General features: G+C 40.3%; 1 protein-coding gene across 3 annotated transcripts in view; it reads left to right on the top strand.

The window, feature by feature from the left end:
- Positions 1–18,820, top strand: part of LOC140318434 (storkhead-box protein 2-like) — a 63,598-nt gene that overhangs the window by 29,821 nt on the left and 14,957 nt on the right. The window contains exons 1-2 of one of the 3 annotated variants that reach the window (XM_072396254.1): positions 5,004–5,132; positions 13,446–13,598. In XM_072396254.1, coding sequence (XP_072252355.1) covers positions 13,466–13,598 — 133 coding nt within the window. In that variant the 5' untranslated portion in view covers positions 5,004–5,132; positions 13,446–13,465. Of the gene's footprint in view, positions 1–5,003; positions 5,133–13,445; positions 13,604–18,820 lie in introns of those variants that run through there. The other 2 variants (XM_072396253.1, XM_072396255.1) reach the window with 2 other exon arrangements.

The raw sequence follows: 18,820 nt of genomic DNA, 5'->3' as shown, positions 1-18,820 counted from the left end.
AGAATCAGAGATGCAAAAGAGCTAAAACTAATCTTGGGTCTAGGACTGATTAGTAACCCTGATCTGAAGATAGCTGCCACTCCTCCTCCTCTGCCTGTGGTTCGAGGAACGTGAACATTTAAATAGTCAGAGGGAGTTTATTCATTAATGCTGACATGATACTCCTGCTGCAGTCAGGTTTCTGTAAGACAAAATATATCAATATGATGATCACCAATCAAATCATTCACTAACAGAGACTTCGAAAGGAGAGATCTAATATTCAGCAAACCACATTTAATAGTTTGATGTTTTTGTTCAGTTAAAGTTTTTGTTTTAAATTTTTTTTGCACGAGGATTTGCTCCTTTTGTGTTTTTTTATTGGGGGGGCAGCATCAGGTGGGAAGCCGCAGAGAAGTGTGTTAGACTACAACTCTGCATCTCGGTCTCAACCCTGGGTTGTCATGTTTTTGGATGACTAATAAATTCGTCCATATTTCTAGAAATGAGAGCCGCTCCTTCCAAAGTGGGATGGATGCCGTCTCTCCTCATCAGACCAGGTTTTCTCCAGAAAGATTGCCAATTATCTATTCTATGTAGACCACGTTGTTTGCTGGTCACCATCTGGACAACCTGCGATTAAATGAGGACATGCGGCTAAACATGTCATCACTGGTCAGATTTGGCAGAGGTCCAGAGAAAACTACGGAGTCCGACATTGTTTTGGCAAAATTACACACCGATGTAACATTCATTTTAGTGACCTCCGATTGGTGTAACCGGGTGTCATTACTGCCGACGTGAATAACTATTTTACCGTATTTACGCTTATCCTTAGCCAGCAGTTTTAAATAGAATTCTATGTCGCCCGCTCTGGCCCCTGGAATGCATTTGACTAGCGCTGGTGTCGCTAATGCCACGTTTCTGACTATAGAGCTGCCAATTACCAGGGTTTTGTCCTCAGCGGGTGTGTCGCTGAGTGGGGAAAATCTATTTGAAACGTGGACAGGTTGATGGTGAACCACGGGTTTGACTTTAGGACTATGACTCCTCTTCCTGACAGTCACCCAGCCACTCTTAAGACCCGGCTGCTCGGGATCTGCTCGGGGACGACTAACAGAGCTTTCTAGGTTTGTTGGCTCCGCACTGGCTAAAGGGGCCTGGCTCGCTATCGGGTGGATTTCAACAGTGCAGAGCCGAGCTTCCAATTCAGATAACCTTGCCTCCAAAATTACAAAAAGACTACATTTGTTACATGTACCATTACCACTAAAGGAGGCAGAGGAGTGACTAAACATCTGACAGAAGGAGCAGGTGAAAGCAGGAGATAGAGGAAGAGAACTGGTAGCCATGCGAAGTTAGAGAACCCGACACCCCGCTAAAAAGTGAAAAATAAAGACTAAAGATCTGTTAGAGTGAGCGTTAGAATATAACAAGTATGCAATAGAGTTAACTATGCAAGATGTGTAAATTATAGGGAGAAATAAGGTGATTATTAGTAGTTTAAGAGGAGCACATATCATAGTGCACACACAAAGCAACAGGAAGTGATGCAATACATCTTACCGCAAAGCAAAGCGTTGATTCTTTGATAACTGCCGGCATTCTAGACATAATATCTGGCTATCATGCATATTAAGTTTTTGCTTCTTGACGTACTCAGGTCTTTGCTGATTTGTTGTTGATAAGTTAGATGAAAAATATTTATCATAAAGTAGGAAACGGACTAATCTGATAAGGGGCACCACAAGCACAGAGCCCAACCCACCGTGCAAGTGTGCCATCTTACAAAAATGAACGTAATTGGCCGTTCCTGCACAACCTCTACATAGCATATTGTTAAAACAACGGAGTGTGTTCAGTTAGAGGACTCTTCAGTTCTGCTGCAACACAGCACGGTACAAGATGTCATTCCTGTCAGCAGCAATAACCATACACATTAATAGCTTAAAAGGATGATTTATTGAAAATGAATTGACAAATAAATAAACGATTATTACTGTAACATAATTATCTTCCTTTGAGAATAATAAAGTATTCTTAATTTAATTTTCATCTCAATTTCATTTCATGTAATTTCTCAGAATTGCTATGGTTGCTATGCGCCGGCCTTATCGGCAGCAAGTCTGTGTAGCTCTCAATTTTGTTCGTCGTTTATATAATTATGTAATTTTTAGTTTTTATCCAAACTTTTTTAGTTATTTTTAGTAATGTGCATTTTATTTATGTTTCTTTTAATTTTAATTTTTTTTATTTTTTATTTTTATTTTATTTTGTATTTGCACTGCTACCAGTACTAGAGCAGTGTTCCACCACTAGGCCTCCTGAGCCCATCTGCATATCCACCTCTGCGGCAACTTCCAGCACCAGGCGTCCTGAGCACAGCTGCACCTCCACATTTGTGGCATCTACCACATCCAAGCCTCCTGAGCCCAGCTGCACCTTCACATCTGTGGCTGCTTCCACCGCCTGGCCTCCTCAGTTCAGCTGCACCTCCACCTCTGCTGCAACTTCCACCAGTAGCCCTCCTCTGTCCAGCTGCACCCCCACCCACATATCTAAAATTGATAGCAACATCACTCCTGCCGCCATCCCTCCACTACAACCTCTGTGTCTAACTATAGAGGCGGTTGGAGCTGAGCTAAGGAGACTTCAGTCAGGGAGGGCTGCAGTGCTGGATATGCCTTGTTCATACGTGAGAATCATGTTCTTTGACTTCTCCAGTGCCTTCAACACCATACGGCCTCCCATACTGAAAGATAAGCTTCTAGGTATATGGGTGTGGGTGTGGCCCCTCCCTGACATCATGGATTATAGACTATCTGACTGTTAGACCACAGTATGTCAGGATGGGGAGATGTGTTTCTGGAACACTGGAATGCAGTATTGGGGCTCCGCAGGGTACTGTTTTGGCTCCATTTTCTTTTCACCCTGTACACATCAGACTTCGGGTTCAACTCAGAGTCCTGCCACATACAGAAGTATTCTGATGATATGGCTGTTGTGGCATGTGACCTTGTGGAGTCCTTCTATGGCTGGACCAAAAAGAACTGCTTGCTCCTGAACACTACCAAGACCAAAGAGCTGGTGGTGGACTTCAGAAGATCTAAAACTCAATGCCAGTCAGTCTGCATTGATAGAGGGAAGCTAGAGACTGTTCAGACCTGCAAATATATGGGGGTGGTGCTGGATAATAAACTGGAGTGGTCTGCCAAACATAGAAACAGTGTACAGGAGGGGCCAGAGTAGTCTCTTCTTCCTGAGAAGGCTCAGGTTCTTCAATGTCTGTAGTGATATGATATGTATGTTTTATCACACTATCATTGAGAGTGCACTGTTCTATGCTGTTGTCTGCTGGGGGAGTTGCACTACAGACAAAAACTGTAGGCACCTGGACAAACTGGTGAAAAAGGCCAGTTCTGTTGTAGGCAGAAGGCTGGACCCTCTCAGTGCTGTGGTGGAGCAATGGATGAGGATGAAATTATATTCTGTTTTGGAGAATAATAAACATTCTCTCCACAGCATCCTGGCAGGTCAGAGGAGCAGCTGCAGTGAGAGGCTCATCTCACTGCGCTGCAGGACTGAGAGGTTCAGGAGGTCCTTTGTCACCACAGCCTAAGTATTTTTAACAGTAACTGCTGACATGTGTTTCTCAAATTTATTTATTTAGTCATTGATTATTATTATTATTATTATAATTGTTGTTGTCTAATAAACAGTCATTGTAAATATTTTTTTTGAGCTATTTTTTTGAGCGACTTGACAAATTTGAATTTCTCCCACTGGGGGATGAATAAAGTATTTTTCTATTCTATTCTATTCTGTTCTATCAGAACTTTTATCCAACTTAACGCTTCTGACAATGATCTTGAAGAGTTCATTTGATTGAGCAAGGTTGGCAATATTAAGGTATGATGAATTTTTTTTCAAATCCTGCTGCAGCCAGCTGTCAATTTAAAGTAAAACTAGAGATTTTGAGAAATGTTTTGCGTTTTTTGCTCCCACTACAGTTTAGCTATGTAACACCAGGTCAGTTTCAGTCCCGGGAATGTGCAGAACAAAAGTAACTGTACTTCAGAATGAGTTAGAAGCACATACTGTAGGTTTGAAGGTTCAAAAACTTCTCTAGGGTTGCTATAATTTGGCATTTCTTTTGGGTTTAATTGCTAAGGAGAATACTTATTTCCAACAGGCCAAGGTTGCGTTTTTTATTGCTTTTTTGGTTAATTAAAACTTATACAGTGTTTTTGTTGAGCGAGGTTCCTTGACAACAATAAGCAAACAGTTGCATCTCTAAGAATGATGTACAAAATTCAGAACCTCTTTGGGTAACTTCTCTACCTATTTTTGCTGCAGTGACAGGTTCTGCAAAAACTGATCATTCATGTGATCTTGCCATGATCTGACACTGTTCCTTCTTGGGATGTCAGTCTTACATGGCTGAATACAATACCTGAAGTGTTGAAGTGCTAGTCCTGTGTTACGTTTGTCTGAGGAATTATTTCAATGTTCTGGAATGCTCTTTGGGAGTACTCGTGTGTGTCCTACATCGAGCTTAGTGCTTTAGTGCTCTAACTGGGTCACATCAGAACACAGCTGCAGTTTTGTAACATGGGCTCTCTCACACACACACATGCACAATGCAGCAGAATTGTGTGTAGGAGACAGACTACACATCTTAAAATGAAAATACTTATGAAAATGCCCTCTGTAGCTTTATATGTGTCTATGTAGGAACAAGCAACAAAGAGCAACTGGGCTTATGTTGTCATGGTAACCTTCTCAGTAGCCCTCCCGCAAGCTTGTGTGTGGGTAAGTATTGTATGGCGAAGGAGGAAAGAAATGGATGCAGAGTGAGGCAGTATGTGATTGGTCACACCCCCTTGTCTTTGTGTTGTGCAAGGGATTGTGGGTAGTCTTTGACTGACTTCTCATGTGTGTGTGAGTGGGAAAGAGTGAATGGGGGCTATGTGTGTGCGGGTGTGTGTTTCTGCGCATGTGTGTGTGAGTGAGGGGGAGGAGCAAAGTGTGTGAGAGAGGAAGATGAGGTAGTCTGTGTGTGAAAGGGATCTGCGCTAACATCAGAAGCTGCAGGCCCATGTTTTCAGCTGGATTGTAATTTTCATTAGAGGAGAGCATTACTGTCCGAAAAGGTAGGAATGTGTCTGTGAGCCTGTCTCAGTCGTTCATGAACCAGCCAGCGTTCTATAGCTGCTAAGTAGCATTAGCAGGTTCATCACAGGTTACTATTCAAAAGACAGAAAGACATAATGAGATAAGTTTTGAAAGGAGAGATGCAGACAGAGCAGGAGAAAAAGATAATGGAGGTTTTCAGAAAGCATGGGGGATGGAGTGATGGAAGGAGAGAGGAATGGAGGATGAGAGAAAAGGAGTGGGAGGGAGGGAGAGCCAGCATGAAAAAAAGAAGGGGGTGTGGTTTAACGCTGTGGACAAAGGAGGGTGGCTGATTGTTTACTACCACTGCAGAGAAAGAGACATGGACAATCAATTTCTCCTCTTTATCTCCCTCTTTCTTTTATTCCATTCTCAGTCTTTTGTTGATAGCTGCTAAGCAGTTTTGTCTGTTTCTTATCATGACAGTATGACTTTCCTTCTTCCTTTCCTCACAGCTCTGTTTCTTGTGTTTTTGAACAGTGTGCAATAGTAGTCTTGGAGTGAGCAAGGCTATGAAGACATGGCAGCTGCCATAAAATTGTCCTTTCCAAAAACATTTGAATTAAAAGCACAAAAGCTTTTGAAAACCACTTGTAAAGTTCAGCATTTGATACCTTAAATCCATGCTTGTGACCTGGGACAATGTGTTGCAGGCAGCCTGCTTTGGAACTTTTAATTTTTCATTAGCAGGGAAAAAATATGTAGTTGTGGCTATTAAAAAAAAGCATTGGTGTGAAACAACACAATTTATTAAACCACAGAAACCAAATATGATTTCAGCAATCAGTAATAGTGCTCGGCAAGAGCTTCCTGAACTAGCAAGTCCTAGGGCCGGGCTTAATTTGAACAGTTGCCTGATTGTCAACCAAACTGTGTTCTTGGGCAGTTGTCTGATCAGACAACATTAAGAAAATATGATGCCTTCAATTATATTTCTTTAATGAAAACTGTTGTTTTTACCTGTCCATCATGCTTTATGCTGAGTTTGTTTACCAGTCACAGACTGTGTTCACAATTTATGGACCAATCAGAAAGTTGTTGTCACAGCACGGCGATTATGATCTTAAAATCCTGAAAAGTGTCGCATTCTCCAGCTGCATATACATTCTTTGTTATTTATCAAGGACCTTCCTCTAGATCCAACCATTTATTTAAATATGTTTAAATATGAATATGTTTAAACATTTTCAACAATTCAATAATTCTAATATGGAACAATCAGATAATCAAATAAAATCCACCAACATGTGGATGGTGTATTTTTGAATGATTTGACCCTTTCTAAAGATTAAGATCAGATTTATTGTCATGTAGATGCAGGGAAATACACAAAATTACTCCTCTGCATTTAACCCATCCAGGTTGAACACCTGTTGAACACACACTTGCACAGGGTCACATGTTTATGGAGATAGATGCCATATACACTGGAGCGGTGGGCAGACAGTCACAGTGCCCGGGGAGCATGGGAGTACGGTGCCTTGCTCAGGGGCACCTCGGCCATGGCAAGGAGGTGGACTTCCACCCCTTCAGCTGTCAGTTCACCAATCTTTTGAGTGGCGAGAGTGGGAATCAAACTGCCAACCTTCTGGTTATTAGACGACCATGAATTTCTAAATTCACATATGCTGTTAAAACTTATCAGACACTATATAACAAACACTATATATCTTTTTGAACACATAATCTACCATCATCTTATCACTTCTATGTGTTGAATAGTTTTCATGAGATTCTCACAGATATATCAACTCTACCAAACTCCAGAAATGCTGTGAATGCTGGGATTTTAGCTGGGCATCATGTTGGAGGTTTATGACCTCCATCTCCATCTTCACAGGATCTGCCCCTGACTGGCTTTCCAGCATCTTCGCAACTGAGGGGAAGTGCTGAAATCTTTTGTTTTTGATTTGTTGAATGTAAATAGAGAGTTTTGCTCTGAACGCCTTTACAGCACTGATCATGCCACATACTTTTTGTTTCTACCTTGCAAATGTTGGTTCAGGTGGGCCATTTTTTCAGTCACATCCACCAGAAAAGCCAGATCCAAGAGCCACTCAGCATCGCTGAGGTATCCTCCCCCCAAAATTCCATGAAGCTTTGATGTTGTAGTATCTTACCTCTGTTTAGCCATCGGACTTCAGTATGAAGGAGGGAATCTCCATATTCCGCAGAACATTCCTCCAGGAAAATATTGAAGCTCTGGTGTTGCTTGGCCTTTGCACAAATATAATTGATGATTTTAACAACAGGTGTCATGACATGCTTGGATCCTGTGATCTCTGCACAAATAACCTGCTGGTGTAGGATTCAGTTATATTTCAGAAATTTGAGAAATTCCGATCCACTTTGCAATGAGCAACAAATACCGATCCATCGGTAGTTACCAAGACCAGTTTTTAAGTACTGCTTCACAGCGTTATAAATATCAACTTCCTTGGTGGTGATTTTCAGTGGAAATAATGTCAAAAACTCATCAACACCATCTGTATGAAAAACAGCCAGCTTTGCTGTATCACTGGAGTCCACAGACTTGTCACACTGGAGTGAAAACCAGGATCCCCTGTTCAGGTCAGACTCCAGCTGTCTCTCTGCCAGAGTGTTTGCACCTAGCTGGACATCGGCAATAGCAGGCAATCTCCGTCTTATTAAACCTGCAGTTTGGGAGCGAAGTGCTCTGTTAGGAAAATACCTTACAATGAGATCTTTAAGATATGATGGAGCTCGGTCATTAAGAGCTTTATATATGAGGAGAAGAATCTTAAATTCTTTTCTGAATTTAACAGGAAGCCAATGAAGAGAAGCTAAAACTGGAGAAACATGATCTCTCCTCATCAGCACTCTGGCTGCAGCATTTTGGATCAGCTGGAGGCTTTTCAGAGAATATGTCGGACAGCCCAATAATAAAGAATTACAGTAGTCCAGTCTTGAAGTAACAAATGCATGAACTAGTTTCTCTGCATCACCCTGACACAGGATGTTCCTGATTTTAGCAATATTACAAAGGTGAAAGAAGGCAGTCCTTGAAACCAGTTTATATGTGCATCAAATGATAAATTCTGGTCAAAAATAACTCCAAGGTTCCTCACTGTAGAACTAGAAGCCAAGGAAATGCCATCTAGAGTCACTATATAACTAGACAATTTCTCCCTGAAGCGCTCAGGTCCAAAGAGAACAACTTCAGTTTTGTCTGAATTTAAAAGCAGACAGTTCTGAGTCATCCAGGTCTTTATGTCTTTAAGACAGGCTTGTAGTCTGGCCAACCTATTGGTTTCAGCTGGTTTCATAGATAAGTACAGCTGAGTATCATCAGCATAACAATGGAAATTTATGCCATGCTGTCTAATAATGTTACCTAATGGAAGCATGTATAAAGTAAAAAGAATTTGTCCAAGCACAGAACCCTGAGGAACTCCATGACTTACTCCGATGTGTGAGGACGATTCTTCATTTACAAGAACTGGAATCTATCAGATAAATATGACTTAAGCCAGCCTAATGCAGTTCCTTTAATCCCAATAACATGTTCAAGTCTCTGTAACAGAATGCTGTGATCGATCGTATCAAATGCAGCACTGAGATCCAACAGGACAAGCACAGAAACAAGTCTGCTATCAGAGGCTAAGAGGAGATCATTGGTAACTTTCACCAGTGCTGTTTCTGTGCTATTATGCACTCTGAATCCTGACTGAAACTCTTCAAACAGATTATTTCTGTGTAAATGATCATAAAGCCTCCTCAGTAAGCTGTTTCACAGACATTATTCACAGTTGTGACACACCTGATAAGAAACTGATAAGAAACCAAACCAGAAGTATAAATTAGCATTCTTTGCCACTCTGTTGAAATTGTTTAATTTTGGGGCATTGTATAGCCTGGTGCTGAGGTGGTTAGCCCTGTCACCTCACACCGTCACCTGTGCGGCATTTGCATGTTCTCCCCGTGTATGCATGGGTTCTCTCCGGGTACTCGGGCTTCCTCCCACCGTCCAAAAACATGCATGTCAGGTTAATTGATGACTCTAAATTGTTCTTCGGACTGAGTGTGAGCGTGCATGGTTCTGTGTCTTGTTTTCCTCTGTTTGGCCCTGTGATGGACTGGCGACCTATCCAGGGTGTTCCCTGCCTCTCGCCCAGTGACAGCTGGGATAGGCTCCAGCCCCCCTGTGACCCTAAATTGGATTAAGCGGGTATAGAAAATGTATGTATAGCCCAACTGCTAAAGTTGGCGCCTGTGTATGGTTCGAGTCCCAGCCTGTGATCGATTGATAGATTATGTTTGTATATATAATTGCATTTAACCCATTTATTTTTCAAGATGATGATTTGAGACTTAAATTGAGTAAATAGTATCTCTTCTTTGACTATGTTATCAACAACAAATAACTTTTATCATCATCTCTGGCTCCTGACTTCTTCACTTTGCTGCTACTGGACACTGAGATTCTGCGAGGAAGGACTTTTTTCATTATTTTAATTCTGTCTGTTGATGCTTCAACAACAAAAACACGTAACTGGCTGTGCTTTGTTACAGATTCAGTACATCACATTGAACATTTTATTATACCTGAGTCACAAAAATTTGGACGAACCAGACTTTCTGAAATGCAGATATTTTGACTTTTTTTTTCAGCTGGCTCCGAGTCTGATGCTACCTCTAATAATCAGCCAAGGTAACTGCCATACCTGCAACATGGGCTCCTCCAGCTGGAGCTTTCTGACAAGGGATCAGATATGTGTTTCAGAAAAAAAACTGTCAATACATCTACTTTGAGTTGGTGATGGCTGTGTGTTTTGTTTTACCAGCTGCTAGTCTTTGTAGCTCTCAGAGCAGGGATGTCCAAAGTCGGTCCTTGAGGGCCGCTATCCTGCAGGTTTTAGATGTTTCCCTGCTTCAACACACCTGACTCAGATGGAATGGATCTCTTCAAAAGATTTTGAGTTCTGCACAAGCCTGCTAATGATGCATTGATCTGAATCAGGTGTGTTGAAGCAGGGAAACATCTAAAACCTGCAGGATAGCGGCCCTCAAGGACCGACTTTGGACATCCCTGCTCTGAGAGAGTAACCTTCAATAAGAGTCGCAGTTTCAAAGGCCCACACATCAGCCTAAAATAATCAAATCTCCATGGCAGAGCAAATCACATCTGAAGATCTGTCCATTCTCTGCCTTTGACTTAATTTCACCATAATATTCTTCTTCTATGACTGAGTTTGGGAGTTCAATGTCTTGTCATGACACAGGAAGCTGTTGTAATGCACAAATACATGGTGTGATCCTTTCCAATTTTTAAAAGTATGATCAGAGACTCAGCCTGTACTGATTTATATGCATACAATCAGTTATGATCACAGTACCATCTTGTGACAACAATAAGTCAAATTTTTTATACTGGAAGAAAAAATTATTCAGTGCTCCCAAGAGCTTGCTCTCAGCCACCTTAAGCTGGGTCAGCCGATGCTTTATATGGAAGCGAATCGTGACCATAATTCTGCTGTTTACACATCTGCATTGTATTACATTGCAAATGTCCCTGGAAATTGACTGAATTGCCGGGTATTTAGAGGATGCATCACAGATCATGGCGCTCCCTCAAATTGTGCAAACACTGTTAGAATTAGCTGAGCAGGTAGAATCTAATGATATATCTGAGTCTGATGCCCGTGGCCGAGTAGAACAGGTCAGACAGCTTGGCTGCATACTCTGCCGTCACAGATTTACACATTAATGAGGTTGCCATAGTAAACCTCTGTTCAGTCCTGGAACGGCTGGATGCTGTGGAGCCTCAAATTGGACGAGGACGACCAACCATCAACATCCTGTTCAAGTCCATTGAAAGCTATTCATTAAATGGTTTAAAAATAAAGGAAATAGTGGAGCTGTTCGGTGTAGGCCACCAGACCATCCGTTGGAGGATGCAAAGCAACGGATTAATGTAGCAGACTCCTTATTACTATTATTTGTAAAGGGACCGTGTTCACAACTAAACTTAATTGTTGCCATTTGATGCTTTGTGCCAAAGTTATAACCTGATCATTCTTGATGTGACTGTCACTAAAAATAACTTTTATAACGTAGATCAGCAGCTCCCAAACATAAATGATCAGCGGCACTCCCTTCTATGTCCCAACCGGGTTGATGCACCCTCAATCCCCCAGACATTAAGAAACCGGGCGGGCGGTTACGTCCGCTCTTCATTCATGGAACGGGGGTTTACGTCCACTGCTATGAAAATGCAAATGCAAATGGAAGGACTGATTATTAATGAATCCAATTTATGAGTCCAATAATGCAGCCAAATTCTTAAAATGAAAAAGCATTTCTGCAAATGTATTTTAATTTTCAAATTTTACATTTCAAATAAAATTTTGGTATCTATTTGCTGGGGCATTTTTTGAAAATTAAATCTCAAATGTCTATTTCTTTTTCATTTTAATTAAGTGAAAGATTGAGCACTCTTGAATAAGAAAATTGAAATGCAAATAGGATGATTGATTACTAATTTTATTTATGAGTCAAATAATGGAGCCACATTCTTAAAATGAAAAAGCATTTCTGCAAATGCATTTTAATTTGAATTATGGCCATGATTCGCTTCCATAGCTTCGGACCCCAATGATACTTCAAATGTAATATTGTACACAGAGGCTGAAGCTCTTCAACGCAGCCATAGAGAGTTTATCCTCGCTTGGATCCCTTTGCTGCATGTCGTTCCCTCCCTCTCTGTCCCCATTCCCTGTCAAGCAACTTTCCAATATAGACCCTAGTGCCAAAATAAAAGAGAAAGACAGAAATGTTCGTTTTTTTTCTGCAGGGAATGCTTTGATGTTGAATGCTGACCTTTTGCCATGAAAGAGGAAGTCCTGGTGAAGGTTGCATGACTGCTTCAGATCTTATGTAATCTTGCATACATGTATGATGAGCGGTTCCCTACTATTTGCCTTGGTTTTGTGCAATAGAATTCTGAAAATGGCTCTGTTGTGTTGTTTCAAAAATGTTAACGCAACAGCCCCAGCATCCAGTTTGAATATGTATGAGATTCGATACATATATGCATCATGTCACAAGTATATTATTGTCATTATATTGTAATACACGTTTTGAATTTAAAGCCCAATCTAGCGTGCCTTCACCATGTGTAACAGTAATTATCATCTATTTAGTATTCACTAAATGTTCAAGATTTGTTATTTGGAGGTAATAAAACCACTGTCTATGCAAGACCATGTTTAGGAGATTCTCTGATTTATTTAAAGGTAGGTCATAAAACACTCAGAGGAGCTTTCCTCCCCCATGATCATTCAGCCTAACACTGTTTACCTCACCTCTCCTGTGAAATTTGGATTGAAAAACTGCTCTAGATCCCCATGTTCAATTCAATTTTGGCTAATATTTACTTTCCACCACTGCACTACTTATTGGTAAAAGGAAATCCACCGTAATTAGACCAACATCGTGCAACTTACATGAAATTTAGAGGGTGTGTTTTACAATAAGAAAGAATTTTCGGTGCACCCTTGGCAGAGACAGGCCATGATTTGTTGTTGCTCATCGTAATGTCCGGTGGAGAAGTTGCCCACATATCTGGGAAAAGGGTCATAGACCTGATGTGGTCAGACGTGCGAGTACCCAATATTAATCATTGCAGCTCTAACTGCCTGCCTGCAGTCCAGACTTTTCAGCAACTGAAAACATTTGAAATATAACAAAGTCATGACTGTTGAGCAGCTAAAATCCCACATCAGACAATAATGGGACAACATTCTTCTCCCAAAGTTCCAGCAGCTGGTCTCCTCAGTTCCCAGACATTTACAGGCTGTTGTTAAAAGAAGAGGGGGTGCTACACAGTGGGAAACACCGACCTGTCCTAACGTTTTTGAGATGTGTTGCTGCTATGAAGTTGAGCTACTATTTTTTTCATGAAATAGTAAAAGTTCCATTGTGGAAAAAAAAATTGTTTATGAGATTATCAAATCATTGCATTCTGTTTATGTTTACACTTTGCACAGCATCCCAACTTTTTTGGAATTGGGGTTGTGTATGTCATTATTTTTGTACTACTTTTAGCTGTGTATTTATTTTGAAATTGTTTCCCACTGTATAGGTAACAAAAAAAAAGGAAAGGGAAAGACTGATATACATGAAGTTCACTGGGTAGACACCTTTTTAACAACAAAGAGATTTTATTCTTTATATTTCTGTTCAATTGTTATATTATATTGCATAGATTTTGATTGTAACAGATTTTAAATTTCAGGTCACTCGAAATAACTGTTTCTTTCTTTTCCCAGGTGATGTATCACCCATCAGCATGTCCCCTATCAGCCAATCACAGTTTGTCCCTCTGGGAGAGGTTTTGCTGTTGGCCATCTCTGCTATGAACTCTGCTCATAAACCCGTCACTCAGGAGGCCCTAACAGAACACCTGCAGACATGTTTTCCAGGTAACGTGAGTATCAGTCATCACCAACCATGAACATGAATTTGTGCGTTTGAATGATAAATGCTCTTCACTCATTTAGCAATGTTTACCTCCGTAAGGATGTGCAAAGTCTCTGCAGGTACCTCCAGGTAACTTCATTTACATGAAAATATAGCGGTCAAAGTTGGGTGCTCAGTTTGTAAATGGAGCAATAGAAAGAGAAGACAAGTAAAGTACATTAAAGGTTGTCATCTTCTGTTATATGTAGTTTTTCCACCTTTTTTATGACTGTACAACTGCCAGTGCAAGAACATTCTGTATAGAAACTAAATAGTTGGAGTAGGCTGTTGTTTACTTGTTTTCTATTTTACATGATTTTTCTTTTAACTTGAAAGCATCTGTTGTTGTCCACATCCTACACAACAAAGTTTAATTCAACTGTTCTATTCTTTAATTTTCTCGATAGCAATTTTAATAGCCGTCATGTTAAAAAAAAAGTACAACTGCAACAATATCCTTCTCCAACTCCCTTCGTCAATTCATTAATTTAATTAAATTTGATTTAATTAATTTGTTGTTCATTTTCTGCTCTGATATTGGTAACGTTAATCCAATTTCGCCTCTGATGATTTCGTTCGGCAGTGAAAAGGTTGTGTAGATATAAAAAATAGGATATATTGAGGTGCATTTTAAACACTGAACATATTTTGGGTTGAAAAGCTGTCTAAAAGCATCTAGATGATAAACATAAACATCTAGTTTTTAATTTGAAAGTATTGTAGATATCTAGGCTTTTCCAAAGACAATTCAACATTCACATTTGGCTAAGGTTTCAGCATAACTGGCAACATAAATATGACAAACCTTTTTTTTTTTTTAAATGTTTTTTGGACTTTTCAGTGCCTTTATTGATAGTACAGTGGAGAGAGATAGGAAACAGGGCAGAGAGAGGGAATGACATGTAGCAAATGGCCGTCTGGTTTGGGACTTGAACAGGGGCCAACTGCATTGAGGACTAGCCTCTGTATATGGGACATCTGCTTAACTCACTAAGCCACCGACCGCCACCAGACACATGGGTCCCAGTGTGATGATAACCAGGGAAACCAAGGCTATATAACATCAGTTTCCCACAGTCTCTCTTTACAATAGTTAAAGGGGAACTCCGGTATTTTTAAACCTAGACCTTATTTCTGGCATGAAATACAGTTATCTACTCACTGAGAACAGTTTGGCGAAATTTAGATAACTCGCGATAGGCGTATATTCATATAATGGAGTGAACAGGGCAGGGCCGATGCAGCCTCTAAATAAGGCATTTTAAGCTTTAAGGTTTAAGGTTAACCTTTAAGGTTCTTCTTGCGTAATCATGCCAAATCATTATCATTTTTGATATACTTATACTTTTGATATATCATCCTTTGATTACAGCATGCATTTGCTGTGGCATCCTTTCGATAAGCTTCTGCAATATCAAATTTTTCTGTCTAGAGCTGCATTAATTGTTCACCAAGAGCTAGCAGTGATAATGGAAGAGTCGGACTGCTGCGCTAAGTTTTCTCCAGCACATCTCAAAGATTCTCAATGGTGTTAAGATCAGGACTCTGTGGGGGCCAATCCACGTGTGAAACTAATGTCTCATGCTCCCTGAACCAATCTTTCAGAATCTGAGCCCAATGAATCCGGACGTTGTCATCTTGAAATATGCCCGTGCCATCAAGGAAGAAAAAAATCAACTGATGGAATAACCTGGTCATTCAGTATATTCAGGTAGTCAGCTGACCTCATTCTTTGGGCAAATAATATTGTTGAACCTAGACCTGACCAACTGCAGCAACCCCAGATCATAGCACTGCCCCCACAGGCTTTTACGGTAGGCACTAGGCATCATTCAAGATTTTTTTCCGACCAAATTTCTTACTCGAAGATGATGGTTCCCCACTAGCCTTCCAGTTTTTAATAATGCATTGGACGGTTCTTAACCACAACCACAGGATGTGTTTTCCGACAAGGTTGTCTAAGAAATGAGAAGCTCACTGCATCAGTTAGGGTTAAATAACTTGTTGTCAGCTGACACATGCAGTAATTGGGAGGCTCTTACCTATTTGCTTAGTTAAATTCAGGTGGTGATTTTTTTTTTTTGGACGGGCAGTGTGTATTTATGTATTCTGCTGCCTTTCCCTTTACTGGGAAACAAAGGCATCTTTGTTTCAGGACACAGCATTAGTAGTGCCATATTTATGATTCATTTGACAGATTAAATGCACTGAAATTGCATATTTTTTGTGACCACATTTCACTTTGGAGAAGTATCTTCATATTAATTAAGAATGTCTTTCTTTTAACTGACAACAAAGTTGTTCTGAATGTTTAACATATTAAGATGTAACCAAAAAATCACCAGCCATGTAGCTGCTGGAGGCGCAGGAGTGCAGGAAATCCACGTTGAAATCTGGGTTGGTGCTCTCAGTGAATTTTATCATAATGCTGTGCATCTTACATATTTACATCTATTTGTGGGATGTATTAATTAAGTAATAATGGACTAAACTAAACTACTTGGGCTCAAAGAGATTTTCCAGACTAATTGAAGGCCATCACTAGACGCAATGTTGAAATCACACCAAGTGTTCACAAGGATTCATCATGTTACATGTGTTTTTAAAACAAAATAATGAAGAGACTGATGAAACTGATGAAGAGACAGTGACCTACTCTTTCATTTTGAACTCAACTATAATATATATATATATATATATACTATATTTGTACTTCGTGTTTGATGCTACATGCCAGTAAAAAGGTTCAGCTGGGCTTCCACATGGGCTCACACCAGCACTGCATCTATCATACATGCACTCAAACATTAGGGCAGTGTGGGGGTTCAGTGACATGTCCAAGGATACTTTGTTATTTGGGGGTGATGAGATCAAATTAGCAATTTTCCTATTAGAGGACAACCACTTTATCCCCTGAGCCATGGCTTGAAAATAGAATGCTTTAATTGAAGAGAGGCTGTGTGAAGAGCTCCATCACTACCCATGTGTAAAAATAGGTATTTCATGTCATGGTTCACAAGGAAGAGCAGCAGGTTTGAGAACCCAAATGCATGACTTCCTGTGGGAGGAGACGAAGATGGGGAGCAGTTAAGAAGGGTTTCATTTAAATAAACAAATGGCAATACCAAAGCAGGATATAAACCAAAGGTATAAAGTAAAATATCTTACTAACAAAAATGACTGGGAGACTGACTGGACAGAAACCAAGGCAAGAGACATCAATGAACTGGTACAGAACAAAGGAACACCTGGAAGATATATACTGAGGAAGGTGATAACAAATGAGGATCAGGTGTGGGAATCAGAAGGGGTGTTCCACGAAGGGTCTATTCCCTATATAGATAGCCATATTCCCTTCGTGGAACACCCCTCTGGCTTTTCCATTACGGGAAAGCCTTGCTTACCTCGATAATTCTGGCTCATTTAAGAGAGAGTTCTGTTCCACCAACGTGGCTTATTTGAATGCCCGCTGAGTAACCATGGTAACTTATGCCACTGAACTAGCCTGCTCCTGAGCAAGCTAACGTTCAAGCTTAGCTTAGCTGTGTCTCAAAGAATGTCCAACCGGCTGAAACAGACTCTTGCAAGAAAGTTCCACCTAGTAGAAGTCTTGTAGAAAAAAACAAAACACAAATAAATTGTGGTTATCATATCACCACTTTCAATAAATCAATCGAAAAATCACTTTCGAAAAATCAATAAATCAATCAGTCAGTGCCAGTGCAACTAAAGAAACACAACTATACAATTACTGAACATGCAATTAAATGGAACAGAACATGATATTCATTACATCTAATTAATATCTTATTACATCTCCGTCCCACATTTCACAAACACCCGAACTACACCCACCCAGGACCAGACTCGGAAAAATGGGGGACAGTCTCCTTTCCGGCCACATTTATCATAGCCGATAATGTAAAATAACCTACTGGCTGACGTATTTGCATTAAGCTCTCCCTCAGGCTTCCTCAACGTTATCGGTGCACTAGACTGTACACATGTACCTGAACCTGTGGAGGCTGACTACGTAAATCAAAAAATTTTTCCATAGCCTAAATGTACAGGTACATATTGGGGACAATTGTCCATAGACTCTGAACTGGATTTCTCATTTCGAAAAACACCACATCAACCCCTTTGAGTAATGCTGAGCAATGTTACATTAATGCCCTGTGAAACCAAGCAGCTCATCACTGACTCCTATCCTCCATGCATACAGATCTGTGATGGAGGTTATTTAATTTCCAACATTGGGGCTAAATGGCCAGGATCAGTTCAGGATTCAAGGATCTTCCGAGCATCCTCACTGGCACAGGTTTGCACAAGGCACAAGAATTTTACTTCCCTGAAGGAGTGTACTTTTGAAGTAAGGTGTATATAGCATAGGCATCATTTTAGTAATCTAATGAGAGATCAGGTGTAGAGGTCATCTTAAGGAATTTAAAGTGCTCGTCATACTTTAATATAGATAGTCACATATAGTCACAAGGCACATATTGCATCAAATTGCCAAGTCTTAACACATGTATATTCAACCAACATTTCTCTTATTCTGCAGGAGATGTCAATGGTGTCCTGCTTGGGGACAGAGGCTATGCATGCTGGCCGTACCTCCTCACGCCATATCCTGATCCAGGAACAAGGGCGGAGAGGGCATTCAACCATGCACATGCTAAAACAAGGGCACAGATAGAAATTACCTTTGGCCAAATTAAATCCAGGTTCATTGCTTAAAGTTCTCAGGCACCATGGCTGACTTCTGACAGAGCCATCTTAAATTAAAAGTATACTTAATATTTTGTACATTTTGTCTTGTGGACAGGCTCAGGCTCAAGTCTTTTCTTGTTTGATTCCCTGCAGGTTCCAGTGCCTGAAAGGAGTCAGAGTTTCTCCTGACACAGTGAGGGACCTATATGGGGACGCATATTTCCATTGATCGTTATTGTTATGACCTTTGAGTTAGAACTTCTATTCATAATTTTGCATTGACACAGTATCAGTTTAAGTTAGAGCAAGTATAAGAAGGCTAAATGAACAGAGATAATTTATAATTTTCCAAACGTTAGGTCATGGCACCCCACTGTCAATACAAAGGTATAAACAAATTTGCATGAACCGTACAATAATGACAAGTTTCATGTTCAAGTTGTGTTGATTTGTTTAATTATTCATATTTTTC

This window comes from Leuresthes tenuis, unplaced genomic scaffold, assembly GCF_036924035.1.
Source record: "Leuresthes tenuis unplaced genomic scaffold, fLeuTen1.0.hap1 SCAF_11, whole genome shotgun sequence".
NCBI lineage: Eukaryota > Metazoa > Chordata > Actinopteri > Atheriniformes > Atherinopsidae > Leuresthes > Leuresthes tenuis.
The sequence above is the reverse complement of the archived record's forward strand: the minus strand, read 5'-3'. Positions and strand labels throughout refer to the sequence as shown.